This window comes from Hyperolius riggenbachi, chromosome 5 (assembly GCF_040937935.1).
Source record: "Hyperolius riggenbachi isolate aHypRig1 chromosome 5, aHypRig1.pri, whole genome shotgun sequence".
Taxonomy (NCBI): Eukaryota; Metazoa; Chordata; class Amphibia; order Anura; family Hyperoliidae; genus Hyperolius; species Hyperolius riggenbachi.
The window spans coordinates 166,394,428-166,418,552 of record NC_090650.1 but is presented as its reverse complement, the minus strand read 5'-3'; the positions used below and the strand labels follow the sequence as shown (position 1 = coordinate 166,418,552).

General features: G+C 44.6%; 2 protein-coding genes across 2 annotated transcripts in view; both read right to left on the bottom strand.

Annotated features, from left to right (window-relative positions):
• The window catches only part of LOC137519344 (protein C-mannosyl-transferase DPY19L1-like), a 1,198,743-nt gene that overhangs the window by 1,035,277 nt on the left and 139,341 nt on the right, over window positions 1-24,125 (bottom strand). The window lies entirely within an intron of this gene.
• On the bottom strand, window positions 5,313-8,227 carry LOC137518495 (uncharacterized). Its single transcript, XM_068236423.1, has 3 exons — window positions 7,977-8,227; window positions 6,872-7,034; window positions 5,313-6,717 (listed from the first exon to the last, which is right to left on the bottom strand). Exons 1-3 carry the CDS (start codon window positions 8,158-8,160, stop codon window positions 6,282-6,284), a joined length of 783 nt encoding a protein of 260 aa, XP_068092524.1. The 5' UTR covers window positions 8,161-8,227; the 3' UTR covers window positions 5,313-6,281.

Below are 24,125 nucleotides of genomic sequence, written 5' to 3'. Positions count from 1 at the left end.
GATAATATTAGCAGGAGAAATGTCTATTTGTAAATCACTTACCCATGCATTGGAATATTGTGCGAATATTCTTTCAGTGTCAATGAGTATTTCATTATATATATATATATATATATATATATATATATATATATATATATATATATATATATATATATATATATATATATAATATATCAGATGTTATGTTTGGGACTGTTAGATTATGACTACGTATTATATAGTAAATTCTGTAATAGGTAAAGGGTTAGTAATTGGGTAAGTTGTATCTAATTTGTAGATCTTTAAATGTTCTAGTTTTTCCATCTGTTAGCATATCATTTAAAGTATTGATTTCCTGGTGAGTGCCACAAGGCTGTGTTTAAGTGAGGAGAGAATATAGCCAGAGTGTTGATTGGTATTTGTGGAGTATGTGTATCAGTAGATTTAGGAGGGAATTTAACATAGTATTCTCATGCCCTCAATGTAGCATTTATAGTAGGGAAGGTATGGTTAGGAGGTTTATATTCAAGCACTAGCTGATTGCCCAGCGTTGCCCGGGCATGTATTTGGCTGGTGTTGGCTCCGCCCACTTTTTCTAACACACACACACACACACACTCAATTACTCAATGACCAAGTTTGTGAGCTTTGCGGTCTTTGGCATCAATAATTTGCATTGGAATGAAAAAAATCTGATTGGCTGTTTGTGGCTCCACCCCCTTTTCTGAATGTGAACCCCAGTCACCCGATGACCAACTGTATCGGGTTTGAGGCCTATGCTATTAACAGTGCAAGAATGGCAGCAATTAAATATTCCCCTTGAAAAGCAATAGGTGAAGTTTGATTCACTTTTATAGGCTCCATCCACTTTTCTGAATATTAATCCCAGTCACCCAGTGACCAACTGTGCAAAATTTAAGAACCCTGCCATTAACAGTGTAAGAATGGCTGCAGTTTACATTTTCCCAGTGAAATTTGTATTTGTATCCACCCACTGATGACCCGGGGCTGCCCATGTATGTATTTGATTGATTTTGGCTCTGCCCACTTTTTCTAACCCTAATGCACAAACGTTCAATGACCATGTTTGTGAGCTTTGGGGTCTTTGGCATCAATTTGTATATTCCTATAGAAATGAAAAAAATCAGATTGGCTGTTTGTGGCTGCGCCCCTCTACAGCATTTGAACCCAAGTCACCCAATGACCAACTTTAGCAGGTTTGAGGCATCTGATATTACCAGTGTATAAATAGCAGCAATTTAAATATTCCCCTTGAAAATCAACAGGTGAATTTTGATTGGCTATTATAGGCTCCATCCACTTTCCTGACTATTAATCTCAGTCACTCAGTGACCATCTAGGCAAAGTTTGAGATCCCTGACATTAACAGTGAAGAATGGCTGCAGTTTACAATTTCCCAGAAAAATATGTGTTTGAATCCACCCAGTTTTTGTAATCTTGACACACAGTCACTTATTGACCAAGTTTGTGAGCTTTCGGGTTCCTGGCATCAAAATTGTGCTAATGGAAACAGTTTATCCAGCAAAGAAATCTGGCTGTTTGTGGCTCCGCCCCTTTAGTGAATTTGAACCACAGTCACTTAATGACCAACTGTAGCAGGTTTGAGGCCTCTGCCATTAACAGTATATAAATGGCAGCAGTTTCAATATTCCCTTTGAAAATCAATAGGTGAATTTTGATTGGCTCTTGTAGGCTCCAACTACTTTTCTGAATATTAATCCCGGTCATCCAGTGACCAACTGTGTCAAGTTTGAGGACCCTGCAATTTACATTGTAAGAAAAGCTGCAATTTATATTTTCCCATCTAAAAAGTTAGCTGTTTTTGGCTCCGTCCACTTTCTAATTTAGACATACAGTCACTCAATGACTAAGTTTTTGAGCTGTGGGGTCTTTGGCATCAATAAGTTGCATTTTCCCATGGAAATTAAACAAATCCGATTTGCTGTTTTTGGCCCGCTCCCTTTTCAGAATTCAAACCCCAGTCTGGCAGTCTCCCAGTGACTGACTGCACCAGATTTGAGGCCTTTGCCATTAAGAGTGTATGAATGGCAGCAATGTAAATATTCCACTTGAAAATCAATAGGTGAATTTTGATTGGCTGTTGTAGGCTCCACCTACATTTATGAATATTGATCCCAGTCACCCATTGGCCAAATGTGTCAAGTTTGGGAACCCTGCCATGTAAAAAAAAATAGATTGTTGGCTCTGCCCACTTTTTCTAATCTTGACATACAGTCAATTACCAAGTTTATCAGTTTTGGGGTCCTTGGTATCAATACTTTGTATATTCCCATTAAAAAAGAAACAAATCTGATTGGCTTTTTGTGGCTCCGCCCCCTTTCTGAATTTGTACCCCAGTCACTTAGTCACCAACTGTACCAGGTTTGAGGCATCTGCTATTAACCGTACAAGAATGGTTTAAATAGTCCCTTTGAAAATCAAAAAGTGAATTTTTATTGGCTGTTGTAGGCTCCACCCACTTTCTAAAATCTTAATCTCATTCACCCATTGACCAACTGTGCAAGGTTTAAGAACCCTGCAATTAATGGTGTAAGAATGGCTGCAGTTTACATTTTCCCAGTGAAATGTGTTTTGACTCCACCCACTTTTTGTAACCTTGACACAGTCACTCAATGACCAAGTTTGTGAGCTTTCAGGTTCCTGGCATGACAAATGTGTGAATGGAAGCAGTTTATCCACCAAGAAAGTCTGATTGGCTGTTTGTGGCCCCGCCCCTTTAGTGAATTTGGACCCCAGTCACCCAATGACCGACTGTAGCAAGTTTGAAGCCTCTGCCATTAACAGTGTAAGAATGGCAGCAGTTTTAATATTACCCTTGAAAATCAATAGGTGACTTTTGATTGGCTGTTGTAGGCTCCACCCACTTTCCTGAATATTAATCTCATTCACCCAGTGACCAAGTTTGCCAAGTTTGTAAACCCTGTGATTAACAGTGTAAGAATGGCTGCAGTTTACATTTTTCCATTTAAAATGAATGTCTGAAATCTCATTGGCTGTTTTTTGCTCCACCCACTTTTCCTGGATTTGTAACCTCTGTCACCAAGTGCCCAACTGTGGGGACTCTGGCTCAATTACTGTGAGAATGGCAGCCTTTTCAATTCAATTGAATGGGTGGAATCTGATTAGCTGTTTGTAGCTCCGCCCAGGTGTGCAAAGGGGGACGCGAGACCCCCAGAACATATCATCCCAGGTAGTAAGGGATCTGTGTACCAAGTTTCGGTCAAATCGGTCAAGGCGTTTTCGCGTGATCGCGACACACACACACACAGAATAGACAAGGGAGACTCATACCACCTTTATGGTTTGGTAAGGTCATAAAATGGTGGGCCAGCCAGAGATTCTTCCCATTCCAGATAAACATATTTAGTTCCCCGAAGAAAGGAGGTTTAATTTGGATAGGTATTGTTCTAAAAACAAAAAAGGATTGTAGGAATAACAAAAACATTTTGAACACTACTATTCTTCCTGCCTAGAAGATATAAAATTTAGACATGGATTGACATTTTTGTGGGAGTAAGGAAATCGAAGGCAAATAATTATATTTGAAAAGGTCTGAAGATTTTTGAGGGAGATTAATCCAAGAATTTTATATTTTTTGGCCCAAAGGGAATTTTGCTGCTATGATAGATTTGACATTTTCTGGGATATTTATCCCTAATAACATTAATTCATTCAAATTGAGTTTTTACGTAGTAAGACACTTTAGAAAATTCTTCCATAACTTCTAAAGCTCTTGTGAGCAAATTAAGGGGATCTGAACATGAAAAGATGACATTATCTGCAAACAAGCTGATACGTTGCAATATGCCTTTGATTTCAAAACCTTTGATACGAAAGTCCATTCTTATTTTTTCTGACATGGTCTCCATGAACAGAGAGAATATAGAGGGTATAATGGGCAACCCTGACGGATGCCATTAGATAAGTTAAATTTTTGAGATGGGTAACCCTCTTTATTTACTTTTGCAGATGGAGAGGTGTATAACGCTAAAATAGCTGTTAGAATTCCACCTCTAAAGACAAATTTTTCTAAGGTCTGTTTCCTAAATCCCCAATGAACTCTGTTGAAGTCCTTCTCTGCATTCAACGAGAGAAACAGAGCAGGCCTTCCACAGAGCTCTGCTCCTCTTAGAACATTCAGCATATGCCGGGTCCCATCTGGAGATTTTTTCGACATCAGATCAGCGCTTAGAGTGGGTCCACACTAGACCCAGTTGCAGGACGGATGCTGCAGCCCGTGCTCAGGGGAACTCCCGCGGACCGCAAACGGATCCGTTTTACCAAAAAGTGCATCCGTTTTGCATTCGTTTCCGGTCCGTTTTTAACCCCAAAAAACGGACAGAAAATGTTTCTATGCTTTTCAATGGAATTTAGGCCAAAAGGGAGGAGTTTTTTGGACAATAATCAATCAATTTGAATGGTAATTCAATGGGCAGGACATGGGTGTGGTCAATTCAGTGGGCAGGACATGGGTGTGGTTAATGTTTTCCAAAAAAGGTTAATTAACCTTTTTTGAGCATGGGGAATGTAGTTGAGGTGGCTGTGGGAGTGGATTTGGAACAATAGCCGGGAAGTGGGAGTGGTTTTTCTGTAAAGAAAGTAGATTAGCACCATGTAAGGATATTTTTAATGTACAGGGGAGTGTTTTGGGAGTGGCTTTGATGTCTATTGTGTGAAACACCTGTTTTCAGCACATTCCAGCAGGAGAGCACTCCAGCCACTCCATCACTGCTGCCCAGCCAAGGCCATGGACCCCATTGTCTTTATGTACTGGCTTAACCTAGCCTGGCTGGGTGTCCTGCTGTACTATGCCGGAAACCTCCTGTAGTCAAGTCGGAGACGGTGGTGGGTGCATCCCCTGTTACAAGAGAGGGAGAGGAAAGGGCAGTTCTCTCAGCTCTACAGAGACCTCAGACGACACCCATCAAAGTTCTTCAACTACTGCCGGATGTCTGTGAGTGTGTAAGTACACTTGATTACCAATTTTACCTATACTTTACCTTGTCCTGTTCCCATATGTGTCACATTGCTAATGGTGATATCCCTTCCTTTTTGAAGCTTTGATAAACTTCTGGAGATGTTGAGGCCCCATCTTCAGAAGAAAGACACCAGGTTGCGGAAGTCCATCACCCCAGAGGAACAACTTCTGATCACCTTGCGGTATGTAATGTCTGCTTTACCTATACCACTTTTCATTTTGTATTGATGAGGAGACAATTTTGTAAACAAACAAAAACTTTTTTTTTTTTGGAGTTTTTATTGAAAAACTACCAACATGGTAGGTTATAAAGTTCTCCTTCCAACCTGGAAGAGACAGGTTTAGAAAATGTACTTGCTGTTCAGGCATTCAAGTCTTTACATTTTGTGTCTTTGTTTTCCCCTTCCCCCCAGAACACATGTCTTGCACATTACCGGGGTCAGCCCAGCTTGGACAATAGACAATTGTCTTTGCTATCTGCTGTTCAGGGAGAAAGATGAGCTCTATTTACCCAGGGGGTGTGGGACATTGGTCATGAGCAGCAAAGATCTGTAGTGCAAAGTAATTTAAGTGTAGTACCTAGAACACATTTTAACATTTCTATAAAATGTAAACACTGTTGCTCACAAGGTGGATCCCACACACTGCCTGCCTCAGTAGATTGAGCTACCTGCCATTGAAGGCCTAGGATCATCATCATCCCTTTGTCGTGTTTATGGAAAGCTACGTTGGGCATGTGTTGATCACAAGGCCTTCAATGGCAGGTAGCAAATCTAGTGACCCAGGGGGTGTTGGACATTGGCCATGAGCAGCAAATCCTACTTTTTAGGATCTTGTTCAGGGAAAAAAGAGTAGTTTCCACCTATTTGCTGGGAAGACGTATTAGGGGGGCTGGGTTGCATGCCGCCACCTAGCTGAGTATAAACGGGGCGTTCATCTGCTTGAGAGGGAGGGAAGGAAGGGCCTTGCTGATAACTCTGGTATGACAGAGGGAGATGGACCCTGGTATGGCTGAGTGTGAGAAGGTTGCCATGCGCTAGGTGGCCTACTTGGTGCAGTTGAGAATTCAAAATGACTTTTGATACACTCAAGCAAACTACACTGGCACTGTATTAAACGATGTCGTGGCACTTGTTCCATTAAAGGCAAAAGTGACATCACCGAGTAGTACAATTGGCTGTTCTGGTGTTGCATTATCCGGTCAATCTCGTGGCGATGCTGCATGTGTAGAGATTGAATCTGCTCCTGAAACATCTGCCTTTCCTTTTGGAGTACTTGGTTAGATTAATCTAATTGTTTTTTTAGCATTTCTATGTGTTGCAAATATTGTTGTGATAGACCAGAACTTGTATCCTGTAGTCTTCGTGAAACCATACTTTCTGCGCATCATTCCCACCAAACTTGAAACAGCTCCAGCCATCTGAACATTAGCTGTTCTGCTCTGTCCATGAGCACTTGTAGGGCGAGCAGCTGGTCGTCTGGCTTCTGAACGAGTGGTTTCAGCATTTGCTTTGTCGGTGGCAGGTTGTGCGTCTGGCCGTGAAGTAGATGTGGAAGGGGTTGGTGACTCAGATGTCATAGAATCATCCTCTGCTATGTCATCCACGTTGATGGTTGTCAAGTCTTCAAAGGAATGTTCAGGGGATGAATCCCTATTTGTCGCGGCAGGTACTTCATTAGAATCATCCATGAGTGCGTCAAAGTTATCTTCAGTACTGTGGGTAGAAAAGAAACAGCAATGGTTACATGTGTGAAAAGTAGAGGTGCATCGGTGTTTACAAAAAAAAAAAAAGGAACTAGAAAGATTAAACTGTTGTGGGAGAGCATACACATAACAGCAATTTCAAGTTGCAAACGTCACTCACTCACCCTCGCGCTTGTACGAGTGGTCGTAAGAATGAAAGAAGACGAGTGTGGCAATATGGAGTCCTTTTCGATGCACCACTTCCACTCCTCTGTTCGTCTTTCTCCACCTTAAGTTCCTTGACAAAACTGTCCCGTATACTTCGCCATTTTGTCTTCATTTTTTCAACTGTGTAAACAACAAACAAACAATATGTTGTCATTTCATTTCAGGTTCCTTGCGACGGGACAAAGCTATGCAAGTGTACATCTAACATTCAGAGTGGGCAAAAGTACCGTCGCCAACATCGTGAACAGGACAAGCCGGGTGATCTGGAGCAAGCTCGTCGAGAAGTACATGCCGGTTCGAATCATGTCGAACAAGTGGAGGATGTTCCACTCGCCACTACAGCTGAGCCCTGCCAACGCCACAGCTATAGTTAAAGCAGCTTGCATCCTCCACAACTTTGTTCGACAGGAGCAAGGGTACAATCTCCAGCATGCCGACATGGACTACTTGTCCCAAATTCGCTGGTATGCGACAAGGGGTAGGGTTCAGGCCCAGAGGAATCGGGATCGGTTGGCACAGTACTTCTGGTCTCCGGAGGGGTACTTCCCATACCAAGACATTATTGTGCCTCTTTGAGAGGACATTTTTGTTGCTGTACTTTTTTTTTTTTTTTTTAGTGGGGGGGGGGGGGGGGGGGATGATTACGCTGTTTTTAGTTATAAATTTTATATGTAAATTTTTAATTGTCTCTTTCTTTGTTTAATAAACTTTTTCTAAACTTTTTACAGATGAGTGTTCTTATAAATGCAACATGTGTGGCACTGAGGAAGGCAGTTTAGGAGACACTTCAGGGGGGCAGAGCATTTTTGAGACACTGAGGGGGCTAGATTGAGGGGGGGGGGGGAGGGGACGGTGGGGGTCAGAGAGTGGCAGTTTAGGAGACACTTCAGGGGGGCAGAGCATTTTTGAGACAATGAGTGGGCTAGATTGAGGGGGAGGAGGGGATGGTGGGGGGCTAGAGAGTGGAAGTTTAGGAGACACTGGAGGGGGGGCAGAGAGTGGCATTTAGATTACTTAAAAACATGTATTTCAAACCACACAGATATGAGGGGGCACACTTACGTTCCTTGGCCTGCTTCCTGGCTGGAAACTTGTCATACTCAGGAACAAATTGTTTTGTGATCTCCTCCCATACCCTCCTGGCATGCTGTAGGTCACTATAGAGGTCATTCTTCTTATCATACAGCTCTGGCCGCTCTTGGACGGCCATAATGAAGTCCTCCACATTGATGAAGCTCCTGGGCATGATGGCTGCACTCGTGTCTCTCCCAGCTCGTAAACAGAAAGCTGTCAGAGATGACGTTGAGGGGAGGAGACGGAAGTTCAGGCTTTCCGTTTTGTCATCCGTTTTTGGTGCTATTTTGCCTGTGGAGATGGAGTTGCGTTTTCCCATTGCTTTCCGCTACCCATCCGTGTATCCGTGGTCCGTGAAAATGCAGCAGATCCGGACCTTCCGTTCAGGTTTTGAAAACGGGTCCCCACAAACGCAGACGGATCCGTTTTTTACTTGGGTGAGGCTGGCTGCTATTATCAACATTAGTATCCGGGACTCCGTTTTTCATCCGGTTTGAAAAACGCAGCCACGGATACGTTTCCGGACCTAGTGTGGACTAGGCCTTAATATAATTGCCTGTCAATCCGCTACACCTCCACCAGTATCACCCTGTGAGATCCTCACTCACCAGCAGTAGAGGGCCTGGATTACATAGGCCATATGACGCTTTTGGGGCATTAATGGGCTTCCCTCGCCCGCAACCCTCCTTCACACCAGCAGCTCTTCAATAATGATACTGGACCATTGCTTCATACAGTTTACCTCAAACAAACAATAATAAAAGCTCATTGCGCAGCTTGCTAAAAACAAATGTAATTTATTGAGCTATTGCACTCACGTTTAAGAGAAGTATCAGAAAAGCATGTGGAGTACATGAACGGGCTCACACCCCTGTGCGACCTCCCGGGCTGGCCGCCGCTCTGTTTTTAATCGGGTCCCGAGCCGGCTCATCCCCCGCTAGTCCGCACTCTCCACATGTGACCTCACTTCCGCATGTGGCTTCTCCCAATCGATTTCATCACCAGTGTGACTCATTCAGGGGATGGGGCCACCATGCGGATTGTACCACTGATAAAAAAAGGGAAAGCCATCCTGGACAAATATAAATCTCTGTAAATCACCACTAAGTCAGATCTCTTGTGAAAAACTATGTTTATTACAACATGCTAGGTACATTAAAAACCATTAAAAAGCATATAAAAGACTCCCAGAGGCTGCCAATTATTATTGATATTCACCCCCACCCATAATAATAATAATAATAGTTAATAAATACAAATTTAATCTCTGATTCTCCGGTCACTGCAGGCACCGCATGTGATCATGAGAAACTCTATAAAGTGCTTTAAGTGCTAATACAGTAAGTGTCAGTGCCTAATAACAAGAAAAAAGAAAAAAAGGGGAAAAAATGCGGGCGTGCGCATACACGCATATGTGCATCAAACAATCCAATGTGACATCACTGTCTGTCAGTGCAGAGATATTCAGCAAAAAAACCTCTCAAAGCTGCGCCAAAAAGGAGCACATATGCGCATGCCCACCCCCACACATAAACCAGTGGGTGTGCGCATGCACACAGGTCCCCCATATTTAACAATCAATAAATGTGCAAAAACAAATAAATACAAAGATACAGGCAAAAAAAATCCACATATATGTGCACAAATCCCTCAATATATGATCAGGGATTCCTCCCTCTCCTTCCAACCCTGTCTAAGTTAGCAAACACGGATATGCTGTAATAGTGTGAAAAGCGCCTGTTTACCAGAAAAGAGATGCATGGGGGGCCCGGGGAGATGCCTTGTGCAGTTGCAGCTATTGGCTGCTTCTGAGGCGTGCATTAACCACCCTGGCGTTCTATTAAATGCGCCAGGGTGGCGGCGCAGCACCAATTTTTGTTTTTTAAATCCTGTAGCTAGCCTAGCGCTAGCTACATGATACCCCCTCCCTGTGGCGTCCCCCCAGCGTCTCTGATCGCCGCCGGTGTGAAGACTCGTCCGGAAATCCCGTTCTGAACGGGATTTCCTTTAGGGCTTCCCCCGTTGCCATGGCGACAATCGTGATGACGTCATCAGGAGTCCCGGATCCACCCCTCAGCGCTACCTGGCACTGGTTGGCCAGGCTGCGCACGGGGTCGGTGGGGGGCCCTCTTTCGTGTCGGGTAGCGGCGGATCGGCAGCGATCTGAGAAACACGCACCAAGCAAAGTGCTTGCTCCGTGTTTTTAAAAAAAATTGTCAAAATCGGCCAAGCGGGGCCTGAGCGGCGCCCTCCGGCGGTCATTGACGAGCTGAGCTCGTCAATACTGCCAAGGAGGTTAATATATGTTCGACTGCCACAGGGCACAATTGGGGTGCACATAGATGCACAATTATGGTAGTGCTCATTTGTTTGTGTATATACCATGCGGATTGTGTCTACATATGTCGTCTGATCGCTCCTCCCCAATGTTTGTGGTTATCCCGGCGCCGTGCGTTCCACACCTCACCTCATTTATGCGCTCCATATCCCAGGAGCTCGCACTTACACATTGCCCATACTGTACATAAATACAATTTATTAGCATAATCAAAATTATAATACAAAAAATACAATACAAATTATACCTAGAGGTACAGACTAACCAGAAAGCTCATGGTGACCCAGAACTCATTGGAGTGTGTAAGGGACTACAATGGTCCTAAAAGCCCCCTTACTAAGATGTTAAGAAAAACAAAAGTTTGCTTTCCTAAAACAGAAAGAATTTGCGATAATTCAGGTGGGAGTGAGCTTGAGATGTTTCCCAGTGCAACACTGCTGAATATATGCAAATTAACCATGAGCTTGCTGGTTAGTCTGTACCTCTCGGATTTACAAGCCCTACTCCATAGAGCCAAATTAATCCATGCCATGCACTGATGAGGATCAAACAATCCGAAACAGTCTGTATGCATGTTGGATTATTATGGCTCTGTACAAATTAACAAGCTGACACATCATTGCATTCCAGCGGTTCTCGAGGTGTGTTTAGCTTCTAAGGGTACAATGGTTAATTTGCATATATTCAGCAGTGTTGCACTGGGAGACATCTCAAGCTCACTCCAACCTGAATTATCGCAAATTCTTTCTGTTTTAGGAAAGCAAACTTTTGTTTTTCAAATTATACCTACATAGTTAAAATACATACTAGCTGCTTATATAAACATCATTAAAAATTTGCCCTACAATAGATCATCATGCATGTATGTGGAATGACAAATGCATACCATCTCTGCATTATTCACAGATGTACTGTAACATCTGCAACTATGGCGGCTGCGGACACGCAAGGTATACCCGCAGCCACCTTTGTTCCCTGTTCACAGGCCTCATCCATTCCGTCGGCGTCTAGCACACCGGGAACGGTACTGTCTCGTGCTCATAGGGTCGCTGTATCGCGCGGGCGCGCGCGGAGACAGGACCTTTATGCTGGAAGAAGGCGCGTCAGCTGACCTGCCGGTCGGCTGACGTCGGGGGTGACTCACGCCGCTCGGATTGGCTGATTGGTAAGGGGCGCGGCTGTAAGCTCTCCTCGGCTTCTTAAGCCTTCACTTCTCATTTGCAACTTGTCTGCTGTTGCGAATACACCCGTGTTAGCGCTCAGACCTTAGACTAGTATCCGGTGTGCTTTGATCTGGGAGGAAACCAGGGATTTCACACAAGACTAGGACTATTGTATTACTGATTACCTGTGTATGATTCTGGCTATACTCCGACCTTGCTATTGCTTATCGATTCTGTACTTCTGCCTATCTGACCTTAGTTGCTGAACCTCTGCCTGATATCTCACTATTCTTCTGCCTCACGTTTCTGTACTGTATTTGCCTCTCAGTTGCCAAACCTTGCCTGTCTGACCTCTCTACTCACCAGTGGGCCCTTGCCACTGGTGAGGTGCTCTTTTGACTAAATACCCACCAGCTCCTCTGGTGAGGTTTAGTTTAAGTTATACAGCTCCTGTGACTGATAGTACCTTACCAGCTCCTCTGGTAAGGTCTAGTTAAACTATTCAGTTGCTTGTGCTGATAGTACCTTACCAGCTCCTCTGGTAAGGTTTAGCCAAACCTTGTTGTCACTCTTGCTGTTAGTACTTTACCAGCTCCTCTGGTAAGACCTATTATTTATTCTACTGTGTTGCAGCTAGTACCCACCAGCTCCCCTGGTGAGGGCTAGCACTGTTGTTGCGGCTAGTACCCACCAGCTCCCCTGGTGAGGTCTAGCACTGTTTCAGATAGTACTCACCAGCTTCTCTGGTCAGATCTATCCATTTAATCTACTGTTGAACCAAACAGTTTACACCTTTGTTTCTCAGCCTTCTATACTTGCATTATTGGTGATACTGCAGATCACCACATAATCAGGTATAGTGTCTGAATTATTGGTGATTCTGCAGATCACCCAATAATCAGACGTCTGTGTGCTACATCAATCGTTACATGCAGGGCCGGTTTAAGCAACAATGGGGCCCCAGGGCAAAATAAACCTGCCCCCCCCCCCCCCAACAGATACCCCAGAACAAAATTCGGCATTAAGGGACCTTTTTTCGCAGCTGTTATAGTCAGGGTGTGAAGCCCCAATCGGTTGGACTCCACATTCTGGCTACCCCAGCCTGCATGAGGGACAAGGGGTTAAAAAGTTTCAGGAGGGGGGACCCCACATAATTAAAAAAAAAAAACATTCCCACACTCTAAACATAAAAAAAAAATTAGGAAAATAGGAAAAAATGCCAGGGATCTTCAACGAGCTTGCCTTAGCTAAAGCTGAAGGTAAATAATCCATTCTCCTCCTCCTTGACCATTCAGCAGCTTTTGACACAGTAGATCCTCCAGTCCATGGGCATTCACGATCTCGCCCTGTTCTGGCTTTCATCCTACCTCTCCAACCGCTCCTTCACGACCACCTTCAATGAGTCCTCGTCCACCCCCAACCACCTCTCGGTGGGAGTCCCCCAAGGTTCGGTCATTGGCCCCCTACTGTTCACTCTATACACATCCTCCATTGGCAAGGTTATCTCCTCCATGGGTTTTAACTATCATCTGTATGCAGATGACACCCAGATCTACCTCGACACCCCTGACATATCCACCACTACCATGGTCAAGGTCTCCTCCTGCCTATCAGCCATCTCCTCCTGGATGTCCGCTAGGTTCCTGAAACTAAATCTAGACAAAACGGAATTTATGATCTTCCCACCCCGGCCATCCATGAACCTCCCAGATGTGCATGTCACTGTTAACTACACTACCATTCGCCCTACCTCTCAAGCCCGCTGTCTAGGTGTCACCCTGGACTCCGCACTCTCCTTCACTTCCCACATCCAAAACCTCACAAAGTCCTGCAACTTCCACCTTCGTAACATCTGTAAGATTCGCCCTTTCCTGACCTCTGCCACCACCAAACTCCTCATCCATGCCCTCATAATTTCCCTCCTTGACTACTGCAATGCCCTGCTGTCTGGTCTCCCTATGACCCGAACAGCCCCACTGCAGTCCATCATGAATGCGGCAGCCAGAATTATCCACTGCTTGCATCGCTCCACCACGGCAGATCCCCTCCTAGAATCCCTCCACTGGCTTCCTATCCAGTCCAGAATCAGATTCAAGATAGTGTGTCTGACCTACAAATCTGTCCACAAAACCTGTCCAACCTACATTTCCAATCTTACTCAAAGGTACACACCTAGCCGCTCACTCCGCTCTTCCAATGAACTTCGCCTAACCGCCCCCCACTTCGCCTAACCGCCCCCCGCATCACCCAGTCCCATGCACGCCTCCAGGACTTCTCAAGAGCTGCTCCAACACTATGGAACTCCCTACCTCCACCCATTAGGGCAGCCCCCTCCTTCAAACATCTTCAAGAAAGCCCTCAAAACAACTCACCTTTTCACTCTGGCCTACTACCCCTCACAAGTGCTCTAAACCTACAGCTGAACACTGGTCCCCTACCGTTCGTGTCCTTACCTCTCCCTCTAGATTGTAAGCCTTTGGGCAGGGTCCTCCTCCTTTTGTGTCCTACCTGATCATGCACCTCCATTACTGTGAACCCATGCTATGCATCTGAGTGAACCTAACTTGCCTAATCTCCATGCTCCATCCAGTGACTGACTAAGCATTACCTGGTACTCATACTGTGCTGTGTGATCTGGTTCTCTTGTATTCCTGTATTGTCATATTGCTGTATGTCACCCCTAAATATTGTCTGTAACCTAAATTAATGTTCAGCGCTGCGTAATATGTTGGCGCTTTATAAATACAATAAATAATAAGAATAATAATACAGCCATATTGTGGCTGTATAGCGATCCCTGGCCAAAGCGCTGCGGCTGCGTATGGACCCCCTGGAAACCCCAACAGGAAATGTATTGCTCTTTCTTTTGATGCATGTAAAATTACACTACCGTTAGGTTTGCTACTAAAAGTGACATTTACCGCATTTAAAAGTATACTTTTTTCCTTCGAAACTTTAAAACCGATTTGCTCAAAAACTATAAGGTATTTTTGAAAAACAAAATGTCCTCTTATTCCCAATGATCTCCTTAACATACCCTGCAAATTTAGGGTTTCTAGCATTTAAGGTGGATTTGCTATTAACCATTAAAGTCAGCAGGTTTTTAAATGTGTATTTTTTTTCCTTTGAAACTTTAAAATCGATTTTCTCAAAAACTATAAGGTCGATTTGAATTTTTTTCTTGTAGCCACTGTGGGCCCCTACAAGCTCTGGGGCCCTGGGGCAATTGCCCCCTTTGCCTCTATGATAGCGCCGGCCCTGGTTACATGTACATACATATATTGGCTTTCCCTACAGCAATACAAATACCAATATGTATTCCTAAACTGCAGATAAATAACAAAACACACCCACTCATACACTTCAATGATACTTGGGAATAGAATGGGCTCACACAGTTAGAGCCGTCACAGTCCACCCATACATCATTCCCATAGGAAATAAAGTGGCCCAGATACTAGCTTTCATCAATAAAACAATTAACCACTTGCCGCCGGCAACTGACTCCGCCCACCAGGCATGATAACCCGCCGGCCAATTAGCAGCGCCTGCGGGTTTCAAATGCGCCGATCGAGCCAATGAAAAGTGTATAATACACTTTGTTTATGTAACAAATTATTATATAGGCTGCCTCCTCCTCTGATGGTCACTTTGTCATGCGACCATCAGAGAGGACCGCAGCCTTGTAAGTTATCAGACACACACACAAACACACACACTTTTGCCCACCCAGACCCCCAGATCGCCCATCCTAGCCCTCAGAACCCCCCCTGCTCACCCCAGCACACCACTGTTTGCACCCAAGCACCCACCTAAAAACCCATCACTCCCTGTCACTAACTGTCAATGCTATCCCCTAGATTAGGTCCCTAACTGCCCCCTAGGGTCCCCTGATCACCCCCCCTCCCCCAGACCACCTACTATATACTGTATACATTTGTATACATCTGCCTTATCCACTAATCACCTGTCTATCACCTATCTATCACCTGTCTATCACCCCTTGTCACCACCACCCATCAGAGCAGACCCTAAACTGTCCCAAAGTTGATCCTGATCACCCAACCCAGACCCTCAGACCCCCCCTCCTGATAACCTCCCCAGTGCATTGTTTACATCTATTCTCCCCTGTAATCCCTCACTGATCTCCCATCGTCACCCCCTGTGTCTGCCACCCATCAGATCAGGACCCAGTCTACCCCGTGCGGGCACCTAATCAACCCCGCACACCCTCAGATCGCCCTCAGACACCCCCCAATCACCTTCCCAGTGCATTGTATTTGATTGTGTTGACATTGTATTTGATTGTGCTGACATTGTATTTGATTAGGCTGACATTGTATTTGATTGTCCCGTGATCGGCTTTGATTGTCCCATGATTGCCCTGTGATTGGCCTGTGATTGGCTTTGATTGTCCCGTGATTTGAGTGCCCTGTGATTGGCCTGCGATTGCCCTGTGATTGCCTTTGATTACCTTGTGATTGGCTTTGTTTTCTCGTGATTGGCCTTGATTGTCCTATGATTGTTTCTGATTGCCTCTGATTCCCCACTCGCCACCCAACCCCCCCCCCCCCCCACCACCACCACAAACACCCACACACCCCAGATCACCCCCCTGTCACTATCCTAGTGATCTAAAAACTGAAAACTGTCACTTTTTTAGTATCACTGTGTTACCAGTTAGGCCAGTTAGCTAAGCCCCTTTGTTAGTGTCAGTTAGTGCTCAGCCCACTGCACCACAGTCACTAATTAACGTCATCACTGTCGCTAATCAACATTGGTACTATATAGTATCTGTAAGCGATCATTACTGATCGCAGATAGATCTATATTAGGGTCGCTAGGATCCACTAAAAAACGCAGTGTTAGCCCGATCAGGCCTGATTGTTCGCCTGCACTTGCGTTCAGCCCGCCCTTCCGCAGTGACAGAATTTTTTTTTCTGATCACTGCAAAAAAAACACCGTACAATAGCTGTGGCACGGTGAAGATCACTTTTGTTTGTTTGTTTTTATCAAAACTCAGTGTCCACAGCTTTCTACTCCTCAAGTACACCCTTTTGCTAGGTAGGTGCTCTTTTTTCTGGGTAGTCTCAGACTAATACCCCCTACATTTATCAGTCCACCATGGCAAAAAAGGGGTATTCCGATGATGAGGCGTACAGGTACATGGCCGATCACGTTCCCTTGTACGCTGCTGCCATGCCCAGGACACGATTTGAGAACATTGAGAACATCCTGCGCTTCCTGCACTTCAATAACAATGAAACCTGTCATCAACGTGACCACCCTGCTTATGACCGGCTCCACAAAATTCGGCCCCTCATAGAATATCTGTCATCCAGATTTGCAGATGCTTATACCCCTCAACAGGACATCTGCGTAGATGAGTCCCTCATACATTTTACCGGGCGCCTTCGCATCAAACAGTACATCCCAAGCAAGTGCGCCCGGTATGGGGTGAAACTGTATAAGCTCTGTGAGAGGGCCACAGGCTATATATCTTATTTTAGGGTCTATGAGGGAAAAGAGTCAAAATTGGAGCCGGTTGGATGCCCTGACTACCTGGGGAGCAGTGAAAAGGTTGTGTGGGACTTGGTGTCACCCTTGTTCCAGAAGGGGTACCATCTTTATGTAGACAATTATTACTCAAGTGTGGCCCTCTTTCAGCACTTAAAAATAGAAAGAATCCGATGGTGTGGCACCGTGCGGCCTAGTTGCCGGGGCTTCCCCCAACAGTTCATTACCACCAGACTTCAACGGGGCAGAGGGCCGCCTTGTGTGCTGACGACCTGTTTGTGGTGAAATGGTAGAACAGGTGGGACATTTACTTTCTGTCCACCATTCACGCAGACACGACAATCGAAATTCAACTGCGAACTGAGGTAATTGAAAAAACCCTTGTCGTCCACGACTATAATACTAACATGGGAGGGGTGGACTTCAATGACCAGAGGTTAGCGCTCTATTTAATTTCCCGGAAAACAAGACGCTGGTATAAAAAAAAGTGTCTTTTTACCTCATTCAATTGGCAATTTACAAAAGCTTTGTTCTCTACAGTAAGGCTGGGAGAACTGGATCGTTTCTTCAATTTCAGAAACAGATCGTTATGGAACTCCTGTATCCAGGAGGTGCCGTGGCCCAACCCCCAGATGCAACTAGCCGGCTGCATGGAAGGCATTACGCCTATCCGATTCCGAGTACCCGAGGTCACCGAATCCGAAGAAAACGTTGTCGTGTCTGCAGCAGGGCTGGAATAAGGCGTGACACCACTGTCGAATTGTCCCACCTGTCCTGACCAGCCTGGTCTATGCCTAGGGGAGTGTTTTGAGAGGTACCACGAGCAGGTACACTATTAGAGAGTAGGGAACTCCAGACACAGCAGTAGGCACACAAGGGTCTCTCAGTGCTATTTCACACTGCTGCGATGCGTTAGGGCAAATTGCCTAACGAAAGTCACACTTTGCGGTCCCCCCCTCCCCCCCCTATGCCGGAAGTGCTTGACTTAACGCTAGTGCATGCCTACTTTACTGCGTGGCTTCTGCGGCAATTTAGGTCGGCACCGGAAGTCATGTTAGTCTATGGCGACGCAGTTCATTACTAGGCCGAATGCTACTCTTGTGGTATTCCCTGAAGGTCTGTTTTGGGCGAAACGGTGCGGCGGGCTCGACCCACCGGATATGCCAATATGCAGTGTGAAACCAAACATCTGGTTTCGAGAGACCCTAATACACAGGGCTGCCAGAAACCTCTCCTTTCACTTGGGACAAAATGCGTAATGTACTTCACCACAACTCTGTGCGATTTGCACTTTGCACATTGTCCCATGGGGGAGGAGAGGTTTGTCCTCGGAAGGCAAGTTAAAAAAAAAACAAAAAAAACGGTGAGCAAAAAAGTTAATGTTTGGTTCACAATATCAAGGTTTTGTTTGTAGAAGTTTATAAATGTTAATGAAGTTATTGCTTTGCTGCTTGCTTTTTTTTTTTTGTTTGTTTTTTTTTGTCATCCATTACCCTTCCAGGTGGACCGAGCGACTGACCAACAAGCTGCAGCACTGATGGTGCATCCTGACAGAAGCATTGCACGTCTGTCAGGTTACACAAAATTGGAGCATGCAGCGCTGCAGAACGAGATTTCTTCTCCGCAGTAAAAAAGATACGTTTGCCGAGGCACATGAGCTGAGGGGCGGTGTTGGAGTTCCTATGCTTTGGCAAGCACTTTATATCAAAAAAGAACTCTGGCAATGATTTGTTCATCCACATCGATCGGTGTGACTGGATAAATCGGGTTTGCCAGGGCATACGAGCTGAGTGGGTGGACGTTTTTGGGTGGCAGCTCCTATGTCCTAGCAGACACCTTCCCCTCTTTTTTTTCACATTTTTTTGGCAGATATTTTTTCATCCACATTGATTGATTGTACGACGGTACAATACAATTTTTTATGAACTCACCATGGCCCTCATGGAATACCTTAGTGTGTATTCTTTCCAAAATGGGGTCATTTGTGGGGTTTGTTAACTGTCCTGGCAAGTGGGTTGGGTGCCAAATTGTAAGCACCCCTGTAAAGCCTGAAGGTGCTCATTGGACTTTGGGCCCCTTAGCACAGTTAGGGTACAAAAAAGTGCCACACATGTGGTATTGACGTACTCAGGAGAAGTAGTATAATGTGTTTTGTGGTGTATTTTTACATATACCCATGCTGGGTGGGAGAAATCTCTGTAAATAACAATTTTTTGATTTTTTTTTTTCTTTTACCCACAATTGTCCATTTACAGAGATATTTCTCCTACCCAGCATGGGTATGTGTAAAAATACACCCCAAAACACTTTCCAACATTTCTTTTGCAATATCCCTCTCTCCATTGTATTTCCCTTCTGGTATCTTCCTAATATCTGCTTCCACCATTCTCTTAAAGATATCTATGGCTTTGCTATTAGTTTGTGGATTAAAACTAGAGGTTTTTTTTTTAGAGGTAGAGGTTTGTAAGGGTCAAGGTTGTTAGCTCTTGAGTTTGGGCCTTCTTTTTAAACGAAATATTTATTTGGAGTTCTAGGCACATAGTATTCAGGTTCTGTATCCACCTGTACTGGTGGTTCCTGTATCACCACTTTCTTCTTTTTCAGATTCTGACATCTATATTCTGTCTTGTTTGAGAAAGCTTCAAGATCCTTTTTGTACCTAAATTTTCTGTCCTCAATAATACTTTTTTTCAGACTGAGTGAGGGAATCACAAAGTTTTTGTGATAGTTTTGTATATTCCTCCCTTTCCTTTTAGGGGTCCACCTTGGTTTTTATCTCATTTATCTCTTTAGCAATCCTATCTAATCTCACAGTTTTCTTTTTAATACTTAATTTTACCATAAGCAGCCCACACAGTTAAATTTTCTTCCCATTCTTTGTTGTTAATCTCATTCTCTTCCCCATCATCTGGCAAAATGTCCCACCTAAATTTTTTTGGGACGTACCCTATTGAGGCATATTTGTTTAACCTCTTGAGGACCATGGTGTTAAACCCCCCTAGTGACCAGGCTATTTTTTAATTAATTGGAACTGCAGCTTTAAGGCCAAGCTGCAGGGCCGTATAACTCTTCACACAAGTGATTCCCCCCCCCCCCCTTTTCCCCCCACCAACAGAGCTCTCTGTTGGTGGGGTCTGATAGCCCAACCTGTGTTTATTTTTCTTTTAATATTTGTTTTTGTTTTTTTAATATTTAGTACTATTTTTTTATTTATTTTTTTTCTACAATCCTTCCCTCCCCCCAGCCGGCCAATCATGGCGATCGGCTGTCATAGGCTTCTGCCTATGAGAGCCGATCGCTCTCTTGTCCCCCAGGGGGACAGCCATGTCACACGGCTGTCCCCAGTACAGCGCTGCTGCTGATCGCAGCGCTGTACATGTAAATACACTGCAGTTTTGCCGTGTAACAGTCTTCCGAGCCTGGACCACCGCTCAGAGACTGAAGGCGGAGCTCAGCTCCACCCACCAAGCAGGAGATGCGCATGCAGCCTGCACATGATCTCCTGCAAACTGCTGCCCCAGGACTTTACGCCGATCAGCGTTAGGCGGTCCTGGGGCTGCCGCCGCGGCCACTCCCATCTGCATTATGCGGTCGGCAAGCAGTTAATATAGCAATGTCCCACTAAGTAGTCTGTTCCTTTACCATATTATGCTGCAATTTTCTAAAATTGTCCTCTAAGGCATAGTTCCCCAACCCTGTCCTCAAGGCCCACCAACAGTACATGTTTTGTAGAAAACCACAAACATTCACAGGTGAGGTAATTAGTGTCTCAGCAGAGTCGATTAACCACCTTTGAGGATTTCCACAAAACACTGTTGGTGGGCCTTGAGGACAGGGTTGGGGAACACTGCTCTAAGGTATTTTCCTGTCTGTTCCCCTCATTCCCCAGTGCATCATCAACATTAATACATTAATTCCACATGCGGAAGTGAGGGCACACGTGAAGAGTGAGGACTAGTGGTGGATGAGCCGGCTCGGGACCCGATTAACAGAGCGGCGGCCAGCCCGGGAGGTAGCATGAGGGGGTGGGGAGCCTGTTCATGTACTCCACATGCTTTTCTGATACTTCTCTTAAACGTGAGTGCAATAGCTCAATAAAGTACATTTGTTTTTAGCAAGCTGCGCAATGAGCTTGTATTATTGTTTGTTGAGGTAAACTGTATAAACTGTATGAAGCAATGGTCCAGTATCATTATTGAAGAGCTGCTGGTGTGAAGGAGGCCATTATTATTACTTTTTTTGTGTGCCCACCCTGATAAAAAAAGCCTATTATATAGGCCTTATAAGCTGCCCATGTTGTAGCAATACCTACTTCTGGGGAACAAATTAGGTATAAAAATTCACTGACATTTTTAGCCAATTGCGCACATATTTCTGTGTCATGTAGAAATGATGCATTGAGTCGCCATTGATTATACAAGTATGTTGGGACCGCAGGGCCCATTATTATTGTTAAAAAGATTGGGACATGGTCCGACCATAACATTTGGCCTACACTAGCATCTATTATGCTTCTTTTTTTTTTTTTTTTTTTTTTTGTAAAATAGCTTTTTATTATCTTTTATGCTTTTAAGTAGCAGTCTATCTGTTATAAAGAATAGTATACCTCCTGTTATTGTAAGTCATTTTTACAATCAATGTGAAAAAGCCTCAAATAGCACCAGAAATGCAGATATTACATCACATGGGAGAATCACTCCTGTCGGCTGCTAGTAGTTTGGAGAGTGCCATTCCATTGCAATCTTGCAATATGAGGAGGTTTTAGTAGGTCTAGGAAGAGGCGGTTCCACTTGGATGTGCAGGAAAAACGTATATCTCTTGGTACAGAAGCGGGGAGGAATGATGGTTTCTGAAGCCTGTGTACGCTATCTGGAAAAACTTCAATATCAGATGCAGTGGGTAGGACCAATTCTATCAGATCTGTAATGTATGGCCAAAGCTCCTCAGTACCATCCTGTTCTGAGACCTCCTGAATTTTAAATTGTTTCTTCTGCATCTGTCTTCCAAGTCTGCAGCTTTATTTTTTAGCCATTGGATGTCATCAGACTGAGCATTTGTTGAGTCAATAATTTTGTTATGTTCCCTGGCAATAATTGATATCTTGTTCTCTGTGACATCTAATCTGCTTCCCAATTCAGCTATTTACCCTTCAAGGTTTTTGTGAAGCACTGATATGTCTGCCATTAGGGATGTCTGAAAAGATTGCAGTGTACATTTTATATAAGCTTGTGAGGCTGCCTGATAGGTGGCTGGGAAGGCCTTAAATGAGGCCTGGGGGTAGAGTGCAGTGTCTGGGGGAAGGTGGGAGCTGATGGCAGAGCTTGCCCTTACCTGCTCTGAAGTGTCCGGCATTTTCCCCTTGCATGGCTTCGTTTTCACAGTGCTCCGAGTTGTGGGTGACCCATCAGATGATGAAGGCTCTGTGGGATCGGCATATGTCAATGCGGAAGCCTCTGTAAGGCTGTGCGCCATGAGTTTGGAGTGCGTTGTCCTGCTCTGAGCCGGCGCCATCTTGTGGATGCTGGGGAGGCCTCGAGACCCGCTCAGTTAAGTATATGGTCAGTTTCTGTGGCCGCAGACCTCTCTTCTTTCTCTTGTTTTTCAGATCAAGCTCCAGCTGCATCTTCTCCATCTTAGTGAGCCTCAAAAGTGCTTTTAGGCAATGCAATGAGCCAATTTAAGCAGCACGGACAGGGAGCTTCTACACATATGTCTTCCTTGTGCACTAGGCCACACCCCAAATATGTTATATTTTAATAAAAAAACTATTGAAAGTAAATACTTGGAAATACAAATTTCAAGGGATTCAGCTCTATTTGAACACTTAAATATTGTTCTCTTTTAGATAGATCTCTATCTAAAATTAAGGCTTGGTTAAAACTCCCTATCTATTATGGCCAGAGTAAATCTGGTAAAGATGATTTTATATTTTTTGTACAATTCCCCATGTGGTTACCGGTGAAACTTTTCAAAATATTTGATAAAATGTTCAGAGACCTCATTTGGAACAAGAAACAGCCTAGGATTAAATTGAAAGCCTTGCAGTATCCCAAAGATGAGGGAGGATTGGCTGTTCCTAATCTATCTGCTCAGCTACAACATCTTGGGGGTTAGGAGCGGAGTGATCTAGCAACAAGGGATTTACTTAACCAGTGGATGGGCACTAAGTCAATTTATGAAGCACTGAAGGCTGGCAAAGCTCTGTCTATGTCCCATAAAATGCCCACACTGGTTTTGATGCACAAGGTCTGGCATAAGGTCCAGTTTCTGCAATTTATACAGGGATTTAGGCTGCTTTTACAGTGGGACGTTGCAGGTGCACGTTAGAGCAGCCTGTAACGCAGCCCACCTCACAGTAATGAAAAATCAATGGGCTGTTTACAGTGCCCATGTTGCGTTACAGTGTAACGCTGCATGGTCAACGAAAGTGCAGCATGCTGTGCGCGTTATACGCGGTTTTAGCCGCGTTAGACTGTTTGCACATGCTCAGTAATGTTGGAGGAGGAGGGGAGAGTCCGCTATTGTGCCTAGCCACATGGCTAATATTCACTGCACTGTGTGATGTCATGTGTTTACTTCCTGGAGCGGTCGCTTTGTGCAGCAATTGGCTGACGGAACCACGTGATGCGGAGTGTCCCGAACACGTGGCCTCCACAGTCTTTTGACGCATGCACCGTTTTTGTTCTACCAGTATCGAACGAAAACGGAGCACAAAGAGACTCATAACGTGTCTCTATGTAGAGTCCAACTTTAGCACCACCATGCGTTGCGTTAGGGGCACGTTATGAGACCTTAACGTCCCCTAAAACACAATGTATTGGTGTGAAAGAGCCTTTACTGTTTATACACCAATTTATCACAACATTGCTCTACCAAGACAAGACACAGCATTTATATCGCACTTTTCTCCTGGCAGACATAGCGCCAGAGCTGCAGCCACAACGCCACACTCTATGGGCAGTGTTAAAGAGTCTTGCCCAGGTTCTCCTACTGAATAGGTGCTGGCTTACTGAAAGAGCCAATATTTGAACCCTGGTCTCCTGTGACAGAGCCCTTAACCATTACACTATCCAGCTAACAGAGTTAAATAGTTTAGATTTTGGAGATAGTTGTGCCAGT